The sequence below is a fragment of the Microcaecilia unicolor genome, chromosome 3, assembly GCF_901765095.1.
Source record: "Microcaecilia unicolor chromosome 3, aMicUni1.1, whole genome shotgun sequence".
In the NCBI taxonomy this organism is placed as follows: Eukaryota; Metazoa; Chordata; class Amphibia; order Gymnophiona; family Siphonopidae; genus Microcaecilia; species Microcaecilia unicolor.
This window is the reverse complement of record NC_044033.1, coordinates 54462964-54479553: the sequence shown is the minus strand read 5'-3', so window position 1 is coordinate 54479553 and position 16590 is coordinate 54462964. Positions and strand designations below refer to the sequence as shown.

Below are 16590 nucleotides of genomic sequence, written 5' to 3'. Positions count from 1 at the left end.
GCCCTTTAAGGGCAGCATGCATTGTCAGGTGTTTAGTATTTCTCTATCTCTAGTAGATAGTGATGGGCAACTGTGCAGCTCCTAAACAGATCTCAATGAAGCGTCTGATCCGGTCGGAGGACTCGGCTTCAGTTGAGCAGAGAGACAGATTTTTCTGGTGGCTCTTAAACATAAAGAGAATAGCTTGGAAGCAGAGCCTGGAAATATCTCAGAGGAGTCTGAAATTCCTTCCCCCCCCCCCCCCCCCCCCCCCCCATGGTTTTTTTCTGCTAAGGACAGAAGTGATCATTGGTGGAAAACTGCAGATTGGCAAGTTATCCCTTTCTTTCTCCTCTTCTTGGTCTTGCTTGGTCATGGGGAACTGTCTCTTTTGAACCATTGTTACGGCAGACCATTCTTGCAGCTCCTATTTGTTTCAGTCAACACCTTCTCCATGCTAGGAAGGCTGCAGCACTGCTCTCAATTTCGTCATGCAGCCAGTGCAACTATGGTAACAGCCCCGGCAGCATGGAGGCACTGGTAAAGCGCATCAAGTGCTGCTCTCAGTGTGAAGCCAGGTGCTTCTAGTCCCGTCTCGCCTCTCTCCCCCCCCCCCCCCCCCCCCCGGTTGTTCAGCATGCCCCCTCTCTTCCCTCCCCTATGGTCTAGTATCTCCTTTTCTCTTCCATTCACTTCCTGTGTTCCAGGCGTCTTCCCCTTTTCCACACTCCCCTCAGACCCTCGGTCCTCATGGCAGCTGCGACAGCGCTAGCAACAAAAGGACTGGTGAAAGGGCCACAGAGCCATGGCATTCAGGGACTCTGCAAGTATCTGCTGGCCCTACCTCCTGTAATACACACTTCCTACTGGCATGGGAAGAGGCTGGTAGAACCATGCACATTACCTGAACACCAAAGCTCTGTGGCCCTTTAACTGGCTCTTTTGTTGCTAGCACTGGATGAGCTATAATGAGGACCGAGGGTCTGAGGTGAGTACAGAAGAGGGAAAGGTGCCTGTGCAGGAAAAAGGCTCTCGTTTCCATTCCTATGCCAGAGAGGTGTGGTAGCCGTGTTAGTCCACTCTTAAAGGTTATCAATAGAAATCAAACAAAATAAAACATGGAAAAGAAAATAAGATGATACCTTTTTTATTGGACATAACTTAATACATTTCTTGATTAGCTTTCGAAGGTTGCCCTTCCTCCTCAGATCGGAAATAAGCAAATGAGGTAGCAGATAGTATATATGAGAGAAACATCAAAGCATTACTTTGACTGTCTGACAGAGTGGGAGGGTGGGGTATGCATGGGGACATCAAAGCATTTCATTGATATTCTAACAGAATGGGTGTTGGTAGGTGAGAGGAGGGTAATAAACAGAGAAATACAGCTTATGTTTTATAATGAGTTAGAAAACCCAGATACTTATTAAGTCCTGTTTGTTGGGTGTTTTGGTCTTGCTTGGTCATGGGGAACTGTCTCTTTTGAACCATTGTTACAGCAGACCACTCTTGCAGCTCCTATTTGTTTCAGTCATCACCTTCTCCATGCTAGGAAGGCTGCAGCACTGCTCTCAATTTCATCATGCAGCCAGTGCAACTATGGTAACAGCCCCGGCAGCATGGAGGCACTGGTAAAGTGCATCAAGTGCTGCTCTCAGTGTGAAGCCAGGTGCTTCTAGTCCAGTCTCTCCTCTTCCCCCCCCCCCCCCCCCCCCGGTTGTTCAGCATGCCCCCTCTCTTCCCTCCCCTATGGTCTAGTATCTCCTTTTCTCTTCCATTCACTTCCTGTGCTCCAGGCGTCTTCCCCTTTTCCACACTCCCTTCAAACCTTGATCCTCATGGCAGCTGCGACAGCGCTAGCAACAAAAGGACTGATGAAAGGTCCACAGAGCCATGGCATTCAGGGACTCTGCAAGTATCTGCTGGCCCTACCTCCTGTCACCCAACAAACAGGACTTAATAAGGATCTGGGTTTTCTAACTCATTATAAAACATAAGCTGTATTTCTCTGTTTTATTTCTCTGTTATTACCCTCCTCTCACCTACCAACACCCATTCTGTTAGAATATCAATGAAATGCTTTGATGTCCCCATGCATACCCCCACCCTCCCACTCTGTCAGACAGTCAAAGTAATGCTTTGATGTTTCTCTCATATATACTATCTGCTACCACATTTGCTTATTTCCGATCTGAGGAAGAAGGGCAACCTTCGAAAGCTAATCAAGAAATGTATTAAGTTATGTCCAATAAAAAAGGTATCATCTTATTTTCTTTTCCATGTTTTATTTTGTTTGATTTCTATTGATGACATTCCTATGCCCAAAGCACTTGGAGAGGAAATCCAGAAGAGGAAAACAAAAGTTCTGCAGAAGAAAGCAGTACGGTCCACAAAAGCAGAACACACATCATCTAATAGTTAAAAATACTTTTATTCTTGCCACTTTAAAACACAACCTGACATGGCCACGTTTCATCTTTCTAGAGGCTGCATCAGGGATTAATAGTCCTAGAAGATATGGTTTGTATGTTAGAGACAGTGTTTTATGTTATGGTTTAGTTATTCATGTTTAATAATGTATGCTTTTTAAGTTTCATCATACAGTTGTTAATCCCTGACTCAGCCTCTAGAGAGGCGAAACATTTCCACGTTGTGTTTTGAAGTGGCAGGAGTAAAATCCTTTTTAACTATTAGAAGAGTGTGTGCTGCTTTTGTGGACTGCAAAACATTTGGAGGGCTTTGTCTCCCCTCCATCATACTATACCATGATGAAGGCTCAAGGGGTCAGTTCTGTTTCATTTTAAAAGCAAAATGATAAAAATAAACTTCTTAATCCCACCTCTCACTTCCCTCCTCCCCCACCCCCCAAAATACTGAAGTGACAGCAGGAAATCACATGCCAAATCAGCAACGGTGTAACTAGGACTGAATGGGCCCCCCCTCATTCCATTGGTCTGCCCTGGGCATTTTGCCGGACTTGCTCTGTTGTAGCTACACCCCTGCAAATATGAGCGAGCAGAAGTATATACTGTATTTTGAACCAGACTATTAAACATAAAATCAGTTACATTGTCTTAGTGAGATCATTTCTTTCTTTTATTTTTCATTTTAAGTTTTTATGAATTTTTTGGTGCTCATGAAAGATATTAAGCGGACAGCACTAACAATTAAAGTACTTAATTCACAGGGCTAGCGCTTTAGGTGAACTAGACAGGTGTCAGCTAAGCTCCTAAAGCCAAAGGAGTAAGGGCACTTAAGAGCACATCAGTTTTCTTTGAGGTGTGGTGTCATTCTTATGCTCTTGAGCCCTCTTCCTCTGGCCCCAGGAACTGAGCCATCTGTACTGACCTCGCACCTCAGAGGAAAACAACATGCTTTTACACACCTTCCTCCATGGCTTCAGGAGCTGAGCCATTGGTAAATTTTAAAAGTTTGTTTGAGCTCATGCTGACAGCAACGGTAATTTGGAGGATGCAAGATTGATGAGGAGGCACCTAGGACACAAGATATCATTGCACCATTCACCGAAAGAGCATATAAATCAAGAACTGTAGTGGTACAAGCACCCTGCTGATAGACCTCAACCCTGCTCTGGAGGTCCTATCTACAAATGTGAAAGATCAGTTCAGTCCCCATGTTCTAATTGTATTTATTTATTTACAAATATTTATAGTCTGAACCTTGTACAGTCCTGGGCAGAATGTTATTTTTGGCCTCTCCAAAGATTGCCAACAGTGATGATCAAATTATGATGATAACTGCTGTTTGTTTTTTTGTAGGGGGGGGGTTGTAACATTTCTTATGTATTTAAATACATCATAAGAAATCACAGTCCATGACAAATTTACCAAAACTTAAAAAAATTAAGTAGTTAAAGCTTAACCATAGAATGTAACAAGTCCATAACAAGAACGGAACAAGAAAAAAAACACACACACACAATGAAAAGGAAAGAGAGCAACAATTAAGTCATCAGAATACTATAGTATTGAACTTTGGTCACCACTGATCTGAATTAATAGCCTAAAGGTGAAGGAGGAGTAGCCTAATTGTTAGTGCAGTGGGCTGGAGAACTGGGTTCAATTCCCATTGTAGCTTCTTGTACTGTGAGCAAATCACTTAACCATTCATTGCCCAGGTACAAACAAAAATTAGATTGTAAGCTTACAAGGGACAGAGAAAGTACTTGCATATAATAAATGTAAATCACTTTGGTTGCACTACAGAAAGGCAGTATATCAAATCATGACCCTTTGCCCTTCCTTTCTCTTGATCCATCCAGTCCCCCCTCCCCCTACAAGATAGTGGATTGATTGAACCTCGTTATATCAAAGTGAATTGACTTCTTTAATGGAACATATATAATTTTAGCAGCTGATGTGTTATGAGGCATATTTTCAAAGCACTTAGCCTTCCAAAGTTCCATAGAAACCTATGGAACTTTGGAAGGCTAAGTGCTTTGAAAATATGCCTCAATGTTACCTTTCATTCTTATGATGGTTCAGCAGCCCTCGTAAAATAACCAATCCTATTGTTTAGTCAGGGGAGATCAGTTAATTAAAATAAATGTATTTCAATGATGTTTGCTGGTGAACTGATTTCAAGATTCTAGCAATTTTGTACCACTGCTGGAGTAGTGTGTGTTAACACTGACTTGGTCTCTATCCTCCAAATGTACTGAATGAACAAGTATCATACTGCTCCAGCTGTGAAACCCAAAATAAATTAACCAAGTAAGTTCACCACAAGACATTAAAACTTTAAGTTAACTGAGATAGACCAATATACAGTTAGGAAATGAATTTCACCTGGCTTAGATGTTAGAACCTGAGGTTTCTAGAACAGGTTTTCCTTTTAAGAATATTAATGTGATGGTGAGGTTGTTTATTTGTTTCTGGGTTGTTTTTGTTAATTTAGTCCATCCTTCTTGCTTGGACATGTCTACGGAACTTCTTAATGTGATCAAGAAATACCCATGGCAATGTATGGAGTGCAAAACGTGCATCATATGTGGCCAGCCTCACCATGAAGAAGAAATGATGTTCTGTGACCAGTGTGACCGTGGTTATCACACTTTTTGTGTTGGCTTGGGCTCTATTCCTTCAGGTAATGTGACTTGTTAGATTCCATTGTGTAATACCTTCATTTTTTTTTTTCCCAAGCAGCGATCCTTCTTGTTTTTTAGTCTAGTGAAAAGAGTAGCTACCTATTTGCAGCTAGTAGCCCCTTCTCTCTTATGCCCCCCTGATGTATAATCAGTCCAGCACCAGTTCATCTAAGAATATATTGAAGTCATCCAAAAATGAATCACTGAGAAGGTGGATTTTTGGATGTTAAAATAGAGTTTTTTGCTTCTGTCACTGGTCCATAAGGCTACTTGACAACTCCACTTTCCATTAACTGAACACAATGTTAATATATATATATAGTAGGATTCAAGATGGCAGCTCTGATATAAGTTGGTATACAATGCACCAGCCTAGTTGATTCAGTGGCAGTGCTGCCATGTGGAGGGTCCATAATTCAGTTGCTGGATCAGGTCAGCTGGGGATGTTGTATAGGCAAGATTCCCAGCTCCTGGGAATTGTGGTCATCAATAAGGGTGACACTTGAAAACCAGAGAGACTGTGGTACAAACTCTAGAAGGAGCTCTGGTGCATAGCTCCAAGTTTCAGGGCAAGGAACAATAGGATGAAGGGGATCTGTTAAACTGGAAGAAAAAAAAGCCTGTTGCAAATGAAGGCTTATGGAACCAGGATCCCAGCAATAGTTCTAGCTGAAAAAAATAAAGGAGGAACTACCATATAATAAACTGCAGTAGCTTATCATTTTTCAGCTAAAGTAAAATGAAGAAAACAAGACAAACAGAAGTTTTTACAAAGAGGGAGAGGTGTGGTAGCCGTGTTAGTCCACTTTTAAAGGTAATCAATAGAAATCAAACAAAATAAAACATGGAAAAGAAAATAAGATGATACCTTTTTTATTGGACATAATACATTTCTTGATTAGCTTTAGAAGGTTGCCCTTCTTCGTCAGATCAGAAATAAGCAAATGTGGTAGATGACAGTATATATAAGTGAAACATCCAAGCATTTCATTGACAGTCTAACAGGGTGGGGGTGGGTAGGAGGTATGCATGGGAACATCAAAGCATTTCAGGTTGTATATTAACTATACCACATCACTCTTACTCTCTCATTCCTTCATGAATGCCTAAATGTCATAAGGGTCCTTTTACCAAGCTGCTGTAAAAAGGGTCCTGCGCTAGCTGCGGGGCTGTTTTTGCTGTGCGCTGCGGACCTTTTTACCACAGCGGGTAGAAAAGGCTGAAAATAGCCATGGCCAAATGGTAAGATTGCTCTTACCGTGTGGCCATGCAGGAGGGGTAGCACTTACCACCACCTATCAAGGTGATGATAAGGGCTCCCGTGCTAACCCATAGTGTTCAGCGCTGCCCAATTACCGTCAGGTTAGCACCATGCTAAAAAATACGGGCCAATTTTCCCTAGTGCAGGAAATTATGCATTCTTGGGCTGGAACTACTGCCAGTGCCTACCTTGGACCGGTGGTAGGTCCAGATTAGAGTGTGGTAAGCCTGCGTTGGACTTACTGCCACTTTGTAAAAGGGCCCCTTAGTGCATAATTAAAAAGGAGGCATGGTCATGGATGGGTCAAGGGTGGCCTCAGAAATTAGGCACGATGCTATAGAATATCTGAATTAGCGTGCCTAACTACCATCAGTTGAGTGTGAGCATTTATACCAGGTTTCAGCAGGAGTAAGTGCATGCACCCAAAGCTAGGCACAAGAAGCGCACTGTAGGTAGTCATAAATGATACTTATAGGAAAACACCTCCCACCAGTCTCATTTATACCCAGGTTCCAATTACAGAATTATTTGCAAGCAAAATACTCTGATCTCTGTCTAGGGATGAATAGAACCTGGATTGGCACCAAGCCAATGCTTCCGAAAGAGAGAAACAAACTAAAGCCAGCTGATATATATTAGAATTTATTATAGATAAAGAGGATATACAAATATAGAATAACTCTGTAGCAAGGCTTAGCCAAATGCAAAAATAGAGAACTTGCAGATAAAAGAACGACAAAATATATTGTCACTAACTATACACTCTGATTCTTACTGGAATACGAGGTAACCTGATTTGTAACACTGAACTAAAGTTCTGAGGTAATACAATTGTTAGCAGCTTATCTCCTGACCACGGGCATGACTCTAACCAGCCTAAGCTTAGGTAAACACCAATCACTAATTTCCGGCTATAAGAAGTAAATCACTGTTTATCTCACCAGGCTGTCTCTCGGGCAGTCTCTCGGATGAGGTTGCACAGCTTCCTTCTCAGACGCGAGTTGTCTTCCCCAGCGAGTCTGGTCTCAAAATTAGTGCAGGGTCTCTTCAGCAAGCAGGTCTCAGACACTCCGTAACAGATTTCAGGGATGGTATAGCTGAGCCAACAGGTACTTCCACCATACATACAGTCCACAGGTGTTTCCGGTCTTCTCCGTTCTCTCAGTCTTCTTGCCAGCTCCAACTTCTTCCTTGGATGCCAACTAACTAACTTCTTCTTGTTCCCGCTTTCTTAGTCCCTTTCTCTCAGGTGACCAGAGGGAACCAATCCCGATCTTGTCCAGCTCATTCCATGAGCAAGAAACCGCCATTGTTCGTGACCTTGAACTGTTACTTCTTGGTATACATTTCAGGCTCAGACTAGGCTTTTGGAGCCCTGTCTTACTCCCTTTTCAGCTTCTCAGGGAGATAAAAGGGGGGTTGGTTGCCCACAGCATGTCCTTGGATGTTACATGACTGCCAGTGATTTTCCACAAGCAGAAAGCTGAATTTGCTGACACACTGATGTACAGGTCATAGGTTGCAGACTGCATCTTGATGTATTATGATTACAGGCTAAGACCAGCAAGGTGAGATCTACAGGGAAATACCCCTAGAGCACCAAGCTAGTATTCTGTAAAGGGCGCTCTGTACAGAGTTCCCTTTACAGAATACTCTCTCATGCAGATCATAACAGCGCCTAACTTTGGCTTCCATTTATTGAATCTAGTTCTTACTGTTTTCTACCTAGTGACAGGTAAAAAGGTTTTCCTCGGTATAATTCAGTGTTCTTGCTCACTAATCTTAGCACAGTTGATAAATTTTGAGATCTGGATTTGTATTCAGAAAGAAAACTGTTTCTTTAGAAGTAATTTTAATAGTATAATATTGTGTTCAATTCTGGTTGCCGCATCTCAAAAAACACATAGTGGAATTAGACAAGGTGCAGAGAAGGGCAACGAAAATGATAAAGGGATGGGGCGACTTCCCTATGAAGAAAGGCTAAAGCAGCTGGGCTCATCAACTTGGAGAAAAGACAGCTGAGGGAGATATGTTGGAGGTCTATAAATATTGAGTGGAATGGAACAGGTAGACGTGAATCGCTTATTTACTCTTTCCCAAAATACTAAGACTAGGAGGCATGCAATGAATCTACAAAAGGAATCGGAGAAAATATTTCTTCACTCAACGTGTAATTAAACTCTGGAATTTGTTGCCAGAGAATGTGGTAAAAGCGTTTAGCTTAGCAGGGTTTAGAAAAGGTTTGGATGGCTTCCTAAAGGAAAAGTCCATAGACCATTATTAAAACAGACTCTGGGAAAATCCACTGCTTATTTATAGGATAAGCAGCATAAAATGTATTGTACTGTTTTGGGATCTTGCCAGGTACTTGTGACCTGGATTGGCCACTGTTGGAAACAGGATGCTGGACTTGATGAACCTTCAGTCTGTCCCAGTATGGCATTACTTATGTACTTATGTGAAATGAAGGGCAGTATATTAAATTCAAATAAACATAAAATCAAATTCCCTTCCACAAAATCATTCTCTCACTTAATGGATAATTTTCAAAAAGAATGGAAATGCTAATTTTTATTATTCGCAAATAAGGGATTCTGACTATTGGACATTTGATTAAGTGATCATAGGGGCATGTTTTAACTTTTCAACAAATGAGGGAAAAATGGTAAATTGTGATTTTCCATTTGTTTTCCTGTGTAGGCTAGATACTGCTGTGGGAATCTCAGTGTTAGCTACCTACAGGTTGTACATAAAGTAGAATCTGATGAGCTACAAATCAGGGTGACATTCTTATATTGCTATATTTAGTATCTTCTTTATGAAAATCCAGGAACTTGGAGGCTTGTAGAAGGTTCCAAAAAGGGGTGACATCACCAATGCAGAGGTCAGAAAATGTATCTATACATGTCTACAGGCCTAATTAAGGCTGGACCAAAGAGAGAGGAAGCAGAGTGTATATGTGCTTTCTCCAGTTCTCTTAATCAAAAGTTCCTTGTTTAAGCCATGTCAACTCTTGATTCATTTGTTAGCTCCAACCTGGTCAAAGAATATAATTGCGGCAACAAGGTGGAGCAAGCTGAGGAAAGTCTTTACGTTTGAAGAAGGTATTGAGGCCTTTGTAGCTTATACATTCAAGTATAATCAGTAATGCTCACTCGGATCAACTTGACTGTTCGCCAACAATGTGAGTTCTGGCTTCAATGAGGAACATGCTTTGAAAGCTGCTAAAAGTCATTTTTTGAACTTGACAAAAGTAACCTGGTCTACAGGTATGAGTATGGCCAGAGGAGACAGGCTACAAGAGAGACGCTGACTGACGTATAACAGCACTGAATTATTTGTCAAGGCCTTTCATGTTTGAAGCTACTTTAGAGAAAAGACTGGTCAAGCAGCTGGTTGTAGGCATGGCCAGTGAACTGCAAGCAAAATCTTTTTTTCCACCAAGATGCAACACTTTTGCAATGGGCTATGGTCTAAAATATGGCCCAGTCTTTTGTGGCAACCCTGGCTAGCCATCAGCTGCCAGTCTAATGACTTAGAGCATCCTGTTTTGATAATGGAAATGGAAGCTTCCTAGTGCTATTGTGAACCAAATGATTCCCAAGCTTGCTGAGCACTTGTAACCAGAATGTCCTTCTTAGGTATGTGCAAGGAAGACAACGCGGAGGCAGGCCTGCTTACAAGCCCACCCACTTTTAGGACCTAGAACCAGAAAAAAATAGCAACTGATCACTCATTTTCTGATCTTGAGAACTGGAGGCTGTTTGTACTTAGGCTGCCTAAACATAAAGCGACAGGAGATCCTTATAGTTGGAACCCTTTTTGTGTATGAACATACATATGAATGGCTGTGTAGTGAAAATGCACCTAGATGTGGGAGTAACAATTACAGTAGTCACGGCAAATGGGAAGAATTGAAAACAGTACTATGGAGGGTAAGACATGTTGGGTTGATATTCAATGTGATTTAACTGGCCTGAAATGGCTCCTGGCTGGTTAAATGCCTGTTTGAGGCTAACCGCTAATTTTCAGTGGCTGTTAACCGGTTAGTGCCACTGAAAATAACTGGTTAGTGCCAAATAGAAAACTGGCTATTTTGTGGGCATTCTGGGGCAGAGTTGGCATTTGGCCAGTTAAGTGCCTATATTCAGCACTTAACCGGCCAGGTTAACCACATAAATAGGACTGCATAAAAGTCAATCATACCTTTATACAGTAACCCGTAGCCAGGCACTCAATCAGCTATGCATTAGCTGGCTCCACAAACCAGTACATTTAATGCTGATGCCCGGTCATGGCCCAACATTGAATTTGCGGGTTTCGCACCAGTGGTGTTAAGCAAAGCACTGATCATGCCAGCTAAATATTGGGCCCATACTGGCTAAGAAGTGAAGCTACCTGGAAGTTCTGGAAGAATACAGAGGACAGCAGACTGAAGCTTCCCTTGTTTGTGACCCATGGCCAAGTGCCTCTCATGGGGCATAACTGGATGATAGCCCTGGGGCTAAGCTAACATAGTCTGCTTCATTCTCAGATGGACTGCATTGTTTTAGGAGCTTAAAGGCATGTTTGCTGAGAAGTGGGGTGAACTGATGAAGGATTTTGAGGCACATATATTGCTGAAAGAAGGAGCCGTTCTGGAGTTCTGTAAAAGCAATCCAGTCAGAGATAAGGTACTGTCCCAGCTGGTGTACATAGGACAAGATGGACTGATCCAGCTAAAAACATATAGTGACTGAGCAGCATCCCTATTATGTGTTCCAAAGCCATATGGTTCTGTTCAGTATTATGCTTACTATAAAATCACAGGGATATTATTCACCTTGAAGGGCCTGTAACATAGAGTTTGAGTACACACAGTATATTTACTCATTCCCAGGTGATTTTTTTCCCTGTTTGTTTGCCTAAAGGAACACTCCCCTTGCAATTGCAGGTTGCACACCATCAGAGATGTTCTTGGAGAGACAAGTGCACCTGCCATGGGAGCTGATTCCATTTTCTTTATTTATTTCTATATAGATCCAAACAGGTGACTAAGCTGTTTACAATAGAAGTAAAACAGTATATCACTGCTGATCAGTGCTTTTTTTTTTTTTTTTTTTTTTTAGCAAAAAAGGTGCTGGTACTTAAATGCTAGGCCACCCTTCATCGGTGAGGTTATCACTGAGGGATCCACCCCACAATAGCCAGGCCCCCTGCAACCAATCACAGAATCAATGACAAGGCAGAATTGGTGTGTAGAGCCTGAGCTCTTTCATTAAAACTTGGGGACCGGGAGATCACGTGATGAGCTGAGTGGAGCAGACCTGCAGTAGCTCCTCTCTCGGACCCTGCCTCCCCTCGGACACAACACACTGCCTACCGGGTGATAGTGAATCGCGAAAAATACATAAAGCAGCAAGTTAGCTTATATGGACCCTTTTGTTATAAAAATTGAAGCGGGAATGCCAGCAAAAAACGTCAAAAAAGATGCGGAGAAGCCGCGGGGGATGGATCCCAAGATGGCGCCGAGCCCCGGGCCAAGTCCGAAAGAGATAACTTTTACAGAACAACAACTAGTACAATTAACCGAAGCAGTAAAGTCGGCATTAGAGCCTCAATTACAGCAGCTCTCTAATCAGCTCACCTCGATGGAAACACGCTTGGATGATACCACCCGTCGAACGGGAGAGTTAGAGCACAGAGTGTCGGCCATAGAAGACGGCGAGGTTGGGCAAGTCAAACAGCTGGAAGAGCTTAAAAAGTTAGTGCATCTGCAATCGCAACAGATCGATGAGTTGGAGAATCGATCGCGATGAGATAATTTACGCTTAGTAGGCATTCCAGAAACAGTTCCGGAGCACATGTTACAATCAGCACTGGAAAAATGGCTGTCTGAAGAAATGGCGCTCTCAGATAATACAGAATCCTTGTGCCTGGAAAGGGCCCACAGATTAGGGCATAAACCAGAACAAAATCAAAGGCCGAGAGTGGTGATTGTAAAAGTGCACAACTTTGTGCACAAGATGGAGATTCTAAGAGGGGCTCGGCTGAAGCGTGATAAACTGTTTTATAATGGCAGTGCCGTCAAGATATTTCAGGATTTTTCACTATGCTTACAGGAGAAGCGACGGGCATTTCAGCCGGTCTGTAAATCTCTAGCAGAAAGTCAAAAGAAATTTGCCTTAATCTATCCAGCGACATTAAAACTCCAACACCAGGGAAAATGGCATCTTTTTAAAACACCACAAGAGGCCACAAAATTTATTGCTGGACTGGATCCGACATGAGAGACAAGAGAAGGCTTCTAAGAAGCAGAGGACATTCCATAAGGTCTAAGTTTAAGTGTATGATTATGACGAGTTAAGTGGTTGTGTGTTGTACTTTATATGCAGAAATGTTAATATAATTTACGGTGAAAAGAACAGAGGGTGATGGGACTGATATGATACGATATGATAAGGTGTGTGTGTTTGGGGGGGGGGGGGTTCAACCTCATCTGATCTCCGTTGGGGGAACAAGGAGGGGAGTTAAATTGTTTTGGGTTGGAACAGGGGGGGGGGGGGGGGTTAAGAGGGGGAGGGATGGGGGAATAATGGTAATATTGGGTAGAAGGGAAGAAGGTGATAAATGTTTGTGTAACTCACAATGCAAAAACGACCAGAGAAAAAAGCGGGCTGGATGTGATAGGAGGGATGTCAGCTGGGGATCAGACTGGAGAACCTTGACATTTTGGATCTCTCGGGTGAGGCTGGGCGCCCCGGAGATGTGTTTGGAAGTAGCTAAAGACGACAAAGCTTTACGGAGAGGAAGATTAAAACTTTAAGGTTTGCTACATGGAATGTGGGAGGGATAGCAACTCCAATTAAAAGAGCAAAAATTCTGGAGGCCCTAAGAGACATAAAGTAGATGTCGGGTGCTTACAAGAAACTAGACTCTCCCCGGAAGAGCATAGGAAATTGAAAACTAGATGGGTGGGGGAGGTTCACTACACTTCAGCAGGAGGGCGGAAAGGCGGAGTGGCCCTATTAATACGCAAGGGGTTAGCAGCCAAATCTGAAGTAGTGCAGGTTGGCCCACAGGGTGATTACGTAGTGGTCAAGGTATGGATACAAAATAGAGAATTCCTGGTGCTGGGATTATATGGACCTAATGTTTATGATGCAAAATTTAATGCGAAGTTAATGGAAATATGCATGCCATACAAAGCTTCACAACTTATAGTCATGGGCGATTTTAATCTAGTCTCAGACTATCATGTAGATTGCTCTGATCCCAATGTAGCATCTCGGGGGGGGGGGGGGCCTAAATCACGGGCCATGAGGTCCTTCATGCGCTCTCTAGACCTGGTGGATACATGGAGGGCACTACACCCTGGAGAGCGTGATTATACTCATGTTTCACGAGCACATGGCACGCTCTCCAGACTAGACTACATACTGATAAGTCGAACAGCATTTTCATGGGTAGCTAGAGCGGAAATAGGCCCGGGGGGTTGTCTGACCTCTCTATGGTGTGGATAGATGTGGAGACTACGAGGTTCTATCAGACAGCGGGGGGATGGAGATTCCCGGCATATCTATACCATAGCAAGGACTTTCGGGATTTTCTCCATCAGAAATGGGAAGATTACAAGCAGAATAATAGAAGGCATATGACTCAACCAACATTGTTCTGGTCGGCTGCAAAGGCTGTACTGCGAGGGGAGGTGATAGCCTTTGCCCATGCAAGGAATAAAAAACATTCCATAGCAATCTTGAGGCTGGAAGCCAAACTGCAGAAGGCGAAAGCCTGTTATATACGTAGCCCCAATGCCACAACAAAAGAACACCTGCTGGCAATGCAGGTTACACTTAATTCATTGTTACACGAACGCATGTGTAGATCCCTGGCATTTCAAAAATTTAAATTGCAAAGATTTGGGAATAGGTCGGGATCAATGTTAATGAGATTAGTAAGGGCTTGGGGAAATCGGCAACCAATAACGATTTTGAGAGACGAGAAAGGAGTGCAATGCAATAATAGCGAAGACATAGCACGTATATTCACAAGGCACTTTAAGGCTCTATATCAGGCAACCCCAAAACCAGATCGCCAAGTACTTAACAGTTTTTTGGAACGCGTTGGGGTACCCAAACTAACAGAATTAGAATTAAACATGCTGGAAGGTCCATTACAGGGGAAAGAGATCCAGGAGGTGATTAAATCCCTACCGTTAGGTTCCGCGCCAGGGCCTGATGGATATACAGGGGAATTTTATAAATTACTACCAACCTCTTTCGTGGGACCTCTATGTGACTATTATACTCAGGTCATAACGGAAGGTAAATTCCCCCAGTACTGTAATACGGCATTGATTTCACTTCTTCCCAAACCAGGGCGCCCAGAGGATCAGGCGGCCTCCTATAGACCAATCTCACTCATAAATGTGGACATAAAAATTCTGTCCAAAATTCTTGCCAATAGGTTGGCCATGATATTGCCTAAGGTAATAGGACAGGAGCAGGTAGGCTTTGTCAGAACTAGGCAGGCAGTTGGAAATGTTCGCCGACTACTGTTGGCAATGGCGTCGAGTCAGCAGCGGGGTGTGCCGACTTGCCTGTATAGTTTGGACGCTGAGAAAGCTTTTGACCTAGTGGGCTGGGAATACCTCTTCACAACTCTTAAATATATGGGAATCCAGGGCTGGTTCTATCAAGCCATAATAGCTCTATATAAAGACCCAGAAGCTGAGATCTTGGTTAATGGGGTCAAGGCTGCACCATTTAGGATAGAGAGGGTACTAGACAGGGGTGCCCCTCTCACCTCTACTTTTTGTGCTAGCATTGGAACCACTGCTTAGGGCTTTGAAATCTGAGCAGGATATACCGGGAGTGATGGTGGGAGAGGGACAGGTTAAAGTGTTAGCGTTTGCTGATGACTTGGCTGTGATTACATCCAGACCGCAGGAGGCATTGGAGGCTATGTTAACTATAATTAAGGAATACGGGAACTTGTCAGGCTTCTCGCTAAATTTGCAGAAGTCCAAGGGATTGATGATATACCCACAGGCAGGAGGCATGAGTGTGGGTGAGAGGAATTTGATATGGGAAAAAGAAAAAATCAAATACTTGGGCACTTATATACCACAGGATTTGACTACTCTATACTTTAAAAATGTGCAACCATTACTTACTCAGACTTGTACACAGCTGAGACTGTGGCATGATTATCCATTATCAATAACAGGGAGGATAGCCTTATATAATATGGTTATTGTGCCCAAGTGGCTATATGTCTTCCAAACCCTGCCACTGTTTCTACGCTTGGAAGATGAACAGAAATTGAACAAGCAACTGAATAAATTTTTGTGGAAAGGGCGGAAGGCTCGGATACCGATTGCAACACTCCAGATGTCTGTGGAACATGGAGGCATGGGACTTTTGAGTGTGCGAAATCTTACTGTAGCATGTGGTATGAGACACATCTCAGATTGGTTTCGTAACACAGCGGAGTTTTCTGCCACTGAGTTAGAGACACAGCTCACTGCTGGGATCCACTTCAGTAACCTGCTACATACAGGCGGAGGTCGGATCCCGCCGATACTACAGGACTCTCATATAATGCCAACAGCGAAAGCAGTTTGGAGATGGATCTGTCGCCTTCATCAATTCTCATCACGGACCACGCCATACTTGACAATTTGTGACAATCCAGACTTCCCGCCGGGACAGATATATGGTGTGTTCCCCGTTGGAAAAGCAAAGGGTTAATTTACATAACGAATGTGTTGACTGAGGAGGGGCAAATTCAACCATTTGAAGAGCTGAAGTCTAAATATTCTTGCTGACAGTCAGAGTACTTCCACTACATGCAATTGAAGCATTACATTTCCGCCCTGGAGTGGCAAGATCTGACGGAGGACGTGCAGGAGGAACTGTCGGATGCATTCTCCTTACAGGCACAAAATAAAGTTCCGCTTCGGATGCACCATAGGCACATCAGAGACACAATGCCAGAACCTGATTACAAGGGTCTGGCACAGGCCTGGACAGTAGACTTAAGAACAGTAATCTCTTATCAAATTCTTAAAGCACATGTTTTGTCCTTGCGAGGCTCTTGCAGGATGATGTCACAATGGGAATTACAATTCAAGTTTGCTATGCGTGCACATATTCCACCAAGAAGGGCCTTCCATATGGGAGCGTCGACGGATGGGGCCTGTTTGAAATGTGGCGAGATGGGAGTAAAATTAGGACATATGTTTTGGCATTGTTCAAAAATA

General features: G+C 43.1%; 1 protein-coding gene across 1 annotated transcript in view; it reads left to right on the top strand.

Moving 5' to 3' along the window:
• LOC115464237 (PHD finger protein 10-like) overlaps positions 1–16590 on the top strand; it is a 33241-nt gene that overhangs the window by 8866 nt on the left and 7785 nt on the right. The window contains exon 2 of the mRNA XM_030194637.1: positions 4897–5085. Within this exon, the coding sequence (XP_030050497.1) occupies positions 4897–5085 (189 nt within the window). The remainder of the gene's footprint in view (positions 1–4896; positions 5086–16590) is intronic.